Source organism: Aythya ferina (assembly GCF_964211825.1).
Source record: "Aythya ferina genome assembly, chromosome: 2".
NCBI lineage: Eukaryota > Metazoa > Chordata > Aves > Anseriformes > Anatidae > Aythya > Aythya ferina.
The window spans coordinates 24,764,552-24,774,277 of NC_140297.1; the positions used below are offsets into that span (position 1 = coordinate 24,764,552).

Genomic DNA, 9,726 nt, shown 5'->3' on the forward strand with positions numbered 1-9,726 from the left:
GGGGAGCGGTCATTAACTGGTAATTGAGGCAGGACATTTGGCCTTACACAGCCTGAGGGCAGGTCAGGCTTTCCGTGAGGGTGTTTTTTCATGTGTAGTGTCCAGGTGACTGGGCTGTAGTTCCCCGGGTCTCCGTTTTTCCCTTTACAAAAAAAGGAGGTTATGTTTCTTCCAGTCAGCGGGAACTTCACCAGACTGCCACACATCTTCTCACAGGACCCGTGGATGTATCTCGACATGCCCCATGGACTCGTGCACCTTTAGGTTCCTTATCGGGTCTCAAACCTGGTCTCCTACATGGGCGGTTCTTCATTCTCCCAGTCCCTGCCTTTGCCTTCTGTGGGTTGGGCTGCGTGGCTGAGCTCTTGCCTGTGAAGACTGAGGCAAAAAAGTCACTGGGTGACCAGGTCTCCCGTTTCCTTCTGGAGAGGGCCACAGTTTCCCTTTTTATCACTGATGTACCCATAGCAGCTTTTCTGTTATCTCCATTAAGGCAACAGGTAATCTTTCTGGACTCCCAACCCCCTGTTTCCAAACACAAACCTCCTGTATGCTGCAATTACTGGGAAACAGCCTACTTCTTCCTGCTCTAAAAAATAAGCTAGAAAGATGCTCAGAATGCTCACCGTATCTTCATACAGCCTTGGTGAACACTAAAATTTGTTGCAAGCAACATGTTAAAACTATGAACAATTTTTTCTGTTTATAAACATTATTCAATAATTTAAAGTGAGAATTTAACAGCAATTAATAAAACAACTTGATGTAATAGATTCAAGATCTACTAAAGTTTCCATAAGTACATTTTTTAATAAAATGACTTCACTTTAGAAATCAAAAAGGTGCATTTTTGATTTTTTTTTTTTTGCACAATCAATCTTTAAAAGACTAGACAAGTTAATACAAAATTGTGAATGACTTTTGAAAAACAGGCTGAGTACGATACAGTATGATCAAAGGGAAAAGAATTTCAGGGATAAAAAGAACGGCAACACAAGCCTTTGTTCTGTTCATACCCACTCTTTGTACATTCTTAGTTTAGAATTTCACCATTTGTGAATAGAGTTTTAAAGCTTTCACTTCGTTGGTTAGATCATACATGCCTGTCATTACTAGTATTCTGATCAGTTTATCTACCATTTCAGCATAAGTTAGGTCTTGGTTTTCACTGATCCAAACGTCCAGTGCCTTGATGATTTTCTCTTTCAACTTAAGAGCACTGTTAGGAAAAGAAGTTAAGAAGTAAATATCTGGGAAAAAAAAAAAAAGATTTGTAGATATTTACTAAATTTTACATAGATGTATCTACTCTGTATTTAACAGAAAATGTACCATGCATTCTTTAATCTTCTGTGTATTAACTGCATAAAATAGTAATGACATGGGAAATGGGAAGTAAAACTAACAAGATGCTGTTACAATCACCTGTAACTAACCTGGTATTTTCCAGAGACTTGATGTCAGCCTGACGAAGTTGCAGTTTCTGACAGAAAAATTCAAAATTTTCAGAAGCAACTTTGTCAGCAATCACTTCTATCATCTTATGCAGTATCTTCTCTAAATAGAAACATATAAAGCAGTATTGTTAATTAAATAAAATTGCGTATCTTGTCTAACATGTTCTGTAAATACTGTTTACCTGCTTCAGGGTTTTTCTAATACCAAACATTGTTTTCCAAGGTGATGTCACCATCCTGGAGGATGTATCATCATCATCATCATCTCCTCCTCTCCCTCATAACCCTGCTGGGGGTGGGGGAATTGAATACTCCTCATCTCAGGGAGGCCCTGCCTTCAGCCAGAAGGGTTGTAAGACTCCAGCACGCTGGTGAGTTTCTGGTAGTTCACAGGATCACAGAATAATTTAGGTTGGAAGAGACCTCCAAGATGCTGCCCCAGACCATCTGGTTTTGGTCACTGCCACATTATGGGTGCTTTTCATTTTCTTCAGTTTGAAGCAGCATGAGTTACAGGAATAGCAGGGTGGAAAGGTACACTTTTTTTTACAGTACTCGTCTGCCTCACAGCTCAGCTCACCACCACTCAAGAGCGAACCAGATTGTCAAAGCTGTTTGTATCCAAACAGCTCATGTACATGTATGCTAAGAATAAAAAATTTTCTCTCCCTTATGTGACTGAAAACAAGTGTTACACCTGACAGGATTAGAATTCATTGCATTTACACTGCATAAAGTGAGGAAGCAGTAGTTGCAATATTCTTTGCTCTTTGATCTTCATCAAGTTATCCAAACTCATACCCAGCTTCTTGGGTAGCACATGAAACAGCAGAACATTCTCAGTGAACTGACCACTTAGACATGGCTACAAGGGCACAGGAGGGAAGCCCTATTACTATCCCTACTTCCCTATTACTATTGTACCCTACTTGCCTGTGAACGTTATAAATTGTCCAAGTTTTGTTTTGCCTGTGCTTGCATGGTCGCCTTCTACATCTTGGTTACAGGAATACACAGGTCATGAGAGGTGACGCCATGTCCCCTGGGTGTCAGGACACTGACAGGACCTGACATTCCACCTTCTCCAAACAAGCACCTGGACATGGTTTCCATAGAAAAAGTCTAGTCTAAGTGTTCTCATACACAGTTCGGTCAAGAGAAGACGTCTGGGGAGGACAATCACTGGCAAAAGCCTAGCATATTCTCTATCTCTGGGCTATGTCAAGAATTTACATACTTAAATACACAGGCCTAGACCCCAGTTTCAGTTCTTGGCCGTCAGCTTCCATTTCTGAAGAGTCCTAATGCAATAATACATTCCTAGCTCTTGAACTACAGGTTTCTTCTACAGGTTTCTTATCAGTGACCTCATGCAACCCCCCATACAACAATAAGGAATAAATCCTTGTCGATTTCTGTCTATATGTCTGCAAAGGAAGCACACAAACATTAATCGTAATTTCGATATTGCTGATACTAACAAAAATCAGTGAGGAACAGAACCAGAACCAATTACAACTGCCTTCTGAAAACAGCTAGGTGGAGTTTCAGCAGCTCCTACAGCAGTTCCTTTAAGGCATAGAAGTACCTCTACTTGTTCTTAACGTACCATCTCTTTCATTGGCACTTTCCAGATAGCACAGAATGGGATACAGTTGCTTTCCTCTGCACAGATCCTGCAGTGGCTCAGACAGAGAATTTCCATCGAAGTTTATATCTTTCAGCATATGAAGGTGATGAAGACCAGCAGGCAAAGATTTCAGTCGATTTTCTGTTTAAATACATAGGCATGCTTCACTACATCTGTATTGCATTCACCTAACGAAGCTTGGGACATGTCAGGGAAGAGATTATTCTTTTTAAATTTTAATTATGAATTCAGCATTGCATAAACATAAAACATAAGGGAAGACAAATTTTGCCTCAGAGAATTTACAGTTTGTGGATTTGCCTGTAATAGCAATAAAACTAAGGATTTCCTTCTCTGATTTCATGGGCTACCGTAGCTGCCTGATGGCCTACTACACTGTGAAACTGAGAGAGAATCTTGTAGAAGTTAACGCTGGCATTATGAAAATTATTCTTCAGGAAGAAATGAAGGAAAGAAAGGAAATCAGCTGATGCACAAAAAGAAAAAAGTTACAAGTAGCTCTAAAAGTGAGAGTGACAAATAGAGGGGAAGAAAATGAAGGGAGAGCTGGAAAGTTCAGTAATGAGAAATATGGGCAACAAAGGCAGAGACGGATGGAAACAAGCAAAGAAGCAAGCAGAAAAGGGGTTAAGCAAAACGTTACAAGATGAAGGAGTCACTATCAGCATAATGCAGTAGAAAAGTAAATGAAGAGACGTGGAGGAAGGACAATATATCATAGCAAAAAAAATGATGAAATCAAAGATGAATTCAAAACTGTAAGCCTGGCTTATAGCAGTGTCCTCGGTCCATAGGATTTTAAATGGTATCAGTCAGAAAACGTCTGAATAAATTCCCAAAACACCCCAGCTGCCTGTAAAGCACAGCAGCTAGGCAGGAAGGGATCACTTCCAGGGATACTTCAGCTATTGCTGAACATGCAGCTTCCCGGGCTAACACGGCAGGAGCTCCTGTCTCTGCGTGACAGTGTGCTGAGCCGCGAGTTTCAGCCTGCAGTGAGTGAACACAGGGCGGAACATGGCAGCCGTGTTGCTGCAGCTGAGATATACCTGAGATAACAGGCTGTGCAGGGCTCTGCTTCATGCCCATCTTTTTGTCTGAGCATTTTTAACAGTCACTTGACAACCTGGTAAAACCTCCACATACAAAAAAAGACAACAGACTGTATTATACCAGTACCACTAATTGGAAATCTGAACACAAAGATAAACGTTCTTTGCAACAGAATAATGTCAGTCCTAAAAGTGGTAGGTCCCTGCAGAATAAACTTTGTAGTGATGGGTGCTTTGTGTATGTCAGGCCTTTATCTGCCTGATGATTGCATCTGCAAAAATCATGCCTCTTAAGAAGGTTTCAGAGGGGGTCACAGAAGGTTCACAGCTGTGTTAAAAGATACTTGGTTAGAAGCAACAGCAGCATACATTAGAAACTGGAAAGCTGCATTTCTCTCAGTTGTTTCATCACCTTCTCATCTTGTGATATGTTTATACTCATCAGGGGCACAGTTCAGTACTTCAACGCCACTAATGAATCGAATGCCTGCTACGTACCACTCAGATCAAGGTGCTGCAGATTTCTTAGCGATGTAATAGACTTGGGGAGCTGGCTGATATCATTATTATTTGCAATTAAATGGACCAAATATTCCAGTTCTCCTATGCTCTCTGGCATTTCCTTTAACGCATTATGAGATATGTCAAGCTCCCGGAGGCAAACCAGCTTAGATAACTCCTCTGGAATTTGAGTTAACTGATAGAAAAAAGACAATTCATTTATTTTGATATGATTTCTCTTATGTGAAAAGTTAGAAAGGTAACTTTCCTGCAGGCAAAATTACATTCCATAATTTAATTCCAACAATAAAAGCGTCTGAACTTCAGTTCTAGTTGAAGCTAATTTAGTATTTTCCAATAAGTATACAGATGCTGAGCACAAAATTTTGCAGCAAAACTTCTAGACACAATAATAGAATGGCAATAAAAAGACATGCCTCCATAGCAGGAGCTTCAGGAGAAATCCTTTTGGGTTCTGTTATCATTACTAATTCATTAATGAAAACTTTTACCCTCTCAGAACACTCAAATATTTTTTTCAGCCTCTTGGGTATGAAACATATTTTTCTTCTATGTAGTTCTTACGTTGGTGTTTCCTAAATTTTATTTTCCTCCTAGGAACTTTAACTGGTCTTCAGATGCTGTGGACACTAGACCACTCTCTGAGAAATGAACATAAGCTCACAGACCTTTTGCTCTCGTCTCTGAAGGTAAGCCCTTGGTAGACATCGTAACCACACTTGAAATCATACAAAGAAATCTGAGTCTCTTCTGAAATGCTGATTTTGCAAATTCTGGTGAAAGATTAAAATGCTTAACTTTTTAAACGAGTGGGCCAAAGACTGTGTGTATCAGTACTTGCTTTAGAAAAGTGTTTAATTTCAACTGGCAATGATAGAACTGTGCCATTTTATTTATGACAACCACTATCTGCCTTTTTAATCAGAAGACAGGTCAGACAGGTTTAGATTTCCTCAGGAGGGTTTCTTTTTCTTTTCTTTTTATTTTTTTTTCTTTCCTTGCCTCATTCCTTAGTATAAAAAATTTAATAAACTTTGGATTTTAGAAATGGGAAGTAATTTTCTCTGCTATAAGCAATCAGAGAAGCAATATAGTTTTTCTTGTTTCAATTAGTCAAACTTTAACACACTTCTAGTGTTAAGAAGTTTGACACAAGTTGGAAAGATTTGTTCATTTTACAGAGAGGAATCTTGGAGGCAGGTTTATCTACCAAATTCCAGCTAGCCATTTTGTCTCTTAGCATACACTGGGATGGAAAATACAGCAATTTGTACCAGTAAGAATGAGGAATATATGGCTTACTTCAGGTCAATCTTGATTATCAAAATATCACTTCAAGAAATACCTAAATAACACCATATAAAGTAAGGTTTGTATCTAGTATTTCTAAATAAATGTGCATCCTTATTGATTTTTGTCCTGTTCTGATATTAAAAATAGATAAATACATAAATGTATTTCCCTCTGTGTCAATGTCTTCAAACACAGGAGCTTTAGCCTGTGTTCGGAGGAAGTCTATTTATAATAATTTTGCAGCATGACAATCTGTAAGTTTTCTTACCTAAAGGAAATGACCTCTTACCTTCAACCCATTCATTTGAGACATGGTCAATTTCTCCAGTGAGGACAGATGAAATACTTCAGAAGGAAAAGATGCAAACTGGTTGTCTGATACATTTAAGTCTTTGATTGATTCCAGATTGCTAATTTTTAAAGGAATAGTCTTTATCTGATTATTTGACATGTCGAGTGCTTTTAAAAACTTTAAAGTACACAGCTCTTCAGGAAATGAGTCAAACTTGTTATGGTGTAACAGAAGCACCTGGAGAGACTTCATCTCAGATACCACGGCTGGTATGCTATTGATTTCATTCTCACTTAAATCCAAGTAAACTAGTTTTGTAAAGCTGCAGAAGCACGCAGAAAATGAGGACAGTTTATTTTTGTTTAATTCTAGATGTTCCAAATCTTTAATATCGGAAATTCCAGGTATTATTTCTGAAATAGAGTTGCCACTAAGTTTTAAGTATTTAAGATCAAATAAAGCACACAAAGCATTTGGAAACTGAGAGAGCTTATTATAGCTGAGGTCAGCTTTAGTTATCCGTATGCAATCTTTTAATTCAACAGGAACGTATGTCAATGCGTTTCCTGAAAGCTCTATCTTGGAGAGGTTTTTTAAATGGGATACTTGCTCATCCAGTGAGTCCAGCTGATTCCTACTTACAGAAAGCTCCTTTAGATTTCTAAGTCTGTGGATATTAGCAGGGAGCTGGGTTAACTGATTATCATGTATAATGAGATGTTTCAGCATGGTACAGTTGCAAAGATTATCAGTAAGGCTTTTGAATAAATTTTTTGCAAGGTTCAGAAACCTAAGTTCTCTTAAATTCTCCACTTTATCTGAAAGATACTCCAATTTGTTATCATCAACTCTGAAGTCTTTCAGTTTTGTCAACTGGAAAAACTGCACAGGCAAAAATATAAGCTTATTGTTACTAATTGAAAATTCTTCTAGTTTCTTGAGTTCTTTAATATCCTTTGGTAAACTCTGAATCGAGTTCTGACATATGCTGAGTTTTACTAGATTAGGAAGGTAGCAGAGAACCCTTGGAAATATTGAGAAGTGATTGGAATCAATGTTGAATACCTTCAATTTTTCCATGTCAACCATGGCATCAGGCAAAGTTTTCAGCTTGTTCCCAGCAAGCTCCAATGTTTCAAGGCTTCTCAGTGCAAAAGGAAATTCATCCATGTTGTTGTGATTGAGAAAAAGTTCCTTAAGATTTACAAGCTTTGAAAATTCTTTAGGGAGATTCAGTAACTGGTTGTGACTGACATTCAATACTTCTAATTTACGAAGAAATGCTATTTCTGGTGGCAAACATGTCAGTCTATTTCTTTCAAGTAACAGGATCTCCAGATTAGTTAGAAGTCCTACATTTAAATGTAGTGTTTTTAGTTCATTGTTGTGTAAGAACAAGCGTTTCAATTTTTGCCTTTCAAAAGTCAGCACAGGCATATCCTGGAGTCCTTTATCATTTAGTCTAAGTGTAAAATTATCATCTTTTCCTTCAGGCATCAAAAATGTTGATCCTTTTTCAGCACTTTCAGGATTCTCTGCTGATGATAATGTGTCTGGTCTGGCATTGAAAGCTTCTGAAAGCTCTTGGTTCAGTTCCTCAGTGTCTTTTGTATCTGATGTAGACCTGAGCTTCCTCACACCTGCTTCAGGGACACCCTGAGGCACTGTGGAAACATTTCTCTCAGCTGAGGATTCATATTCATGCTTTTCTGCAGGTAAATCACTTTTTGATTCATTTTCCGTCATTTTGTGGCTTTCCTGATCTGCTTTAGGAACTTCATGTGACATTTCAACTCTAACTTTTCACAGCTGGGGCAGCTGCTTCAGGACTCTGCTGAATTTACCAGGTCTTCCTTGGTATCATTGTCAGGAATTGCATGAAAGTTTTTGTTTAATCCTTCTGTATTTAGACTTTGTGGAATTTAATCTTCTTCCTTCTCCAGAGACATTGGTTCTTTTTCTGGATTGGCAATTGATTCTTACTGCTATTTTTTAAGAAACCAAAGTGTAAGCATGAAATCCATATGGAATAATAAAAGTTTTGACATTAGCAGATTGAGCTAGCAATTGTATAAGAAAAAATCTAGATTACTTTTTTTTTTTTTTTTTAACATATTTGTGAACTTTCCCACTTCTTTGTTTACCCAAAGTAGGAAATTATTTTACTGCACTGCTTGTTACTTAAATATAATATCTTGTTTTTCTATCCAGTACTACAGATCGCAAAACATACATCACAACTGTGTCATTTGTCGCTTGAGATTTCATAGAATCAACAGACCCATTAAATGCAGCTTTTAATTTAAGAATATTTTAGATGTTTCTTTGCCTATACACAACATTTAGGTGAGTAGCATCTCATGGTTAAAATATATATATATTTATCTTTTAAGAAACAGGACCCATAATTTAGGCTTTCCAAGTCTACACTTAAACATCGAACTGGTTTTAAAATCAAAATGGTTTTAAAATGATGAATATGCAATAACATATGCAATAATAACTTTATTAAAATGCTTACATTGTAAAATGTAACTTTTATTTTTAAGCTCCTTGAAATCACAAACAAATAAGAATAGGCCTCAAGCAGAAAGAATTGCTTATCTAAATATGGATGTGGATTTAATGGATGTGTGATATATAAATCTTGAAAGCCACATTTATCTATCTCATAAAATAAAAAAGCTGTTAATGAAATTGTTTTGATTCTGTTTCACAGGGCAGCCATCACTACTACAGATACTTACTGCTATGTCAGCCATAGTTCTGAACGGTTCTTCGTTTTTCATTATAAACAACAGTGGATGAGATTGGGTTATTTCAGTCTGTAGGGACACACATTAATCCCAAAGTGTATTTTAAGAAATATTTGACAAGGGTAAGAGATACAATACTCTGCTTTCCACATGGGGCCCTTGTGGTCCACCTGCACAGCACAGGATGTCCCCTGACAGCAGAGGCTCAGGCACGGCTCAGCTGTGTGTATCCCACAGCTCTCTAGAGCTCTCCTTGCATGTTTGTCCTGCCTCAGCCTGCTAATTACTACTTCAGCCTTCACTCTCCTGTTGGTGATGCACCACCACAAGCAGCATTTCCCCACCTCACCTGACTGCCGGCTGGCAAACCCAAGGCACTCATCACCAGCCTCCTCCTCCCCCTTCACAGGCAGACCTGCACCATCCTGCTCCGTAAGCCTTCCGACATGAGCTCCTCCAACAGATTTACATTTTTCCCTCCTTCCTTTAACACGGGTCTTTCTGCTGAGGTGGTACAAAATTATAACACCCTTACTCCGTGTGACTAAAAAGTTTTAAGGTCAAGAGGAACCTTTGCAAACCATGCAGATCACCACTGCCAAGCCTGTATTTATTATTTTTTTTTTTAAGAAACAGCCTATTTTGTAAAGCATACCTGGCTGTAAGTGACAGGAGGGAATCCCCTTTTTACGGTGACTTTTCC

At 38.2% G+C, this 9,726-nt stretch overlaps 1 protein-coding gene and 1 long non-coding RNA gene across 2 annotated transcripts; one reads left to right on the forward strand and one right to left on the reverse strand.

The window, feature by feature from the left end:
• Positions 1-27: 27 nt before the first annotated feature.
• Positions 28-2,151, forward strand: LOC311433158. The gene is made up of 2 exons (XR_014690598.1): positions 28-500; positions 1,681-2,151. It is a non-coding gene; the product is annotated as an uncharacterized lncRNA (long non-coding RNA).
• On the reverse strand, positions 867-9,114 carry LRRD1 (leucine rich repeats and death domain containing 1). The gene is made up of 6 exons (XM_084511973.1): positions 9,015-9,114; positions 6,265-8,252; positions 4,659-4,857; positions 3,067-3,228; positions 1,437-1,557; positions 867-1,219 (listed from the first exon to the last, which is right to left on the reverse strand). Exons 2-6 carry the CDS (start codon positions 8,053-8,055, stop codon positions 1,039-1,041), a joined length of 2,454 nt encoding a protein of 817 aa, XP_084368099.1. The 5' UTR covers positions 8,056-8,252; positions 9,015-9,114; the 3' UTR covers positions 867-1,038.
• Positions 9,115-9,726: the final 612 nt, after the last annotated feature.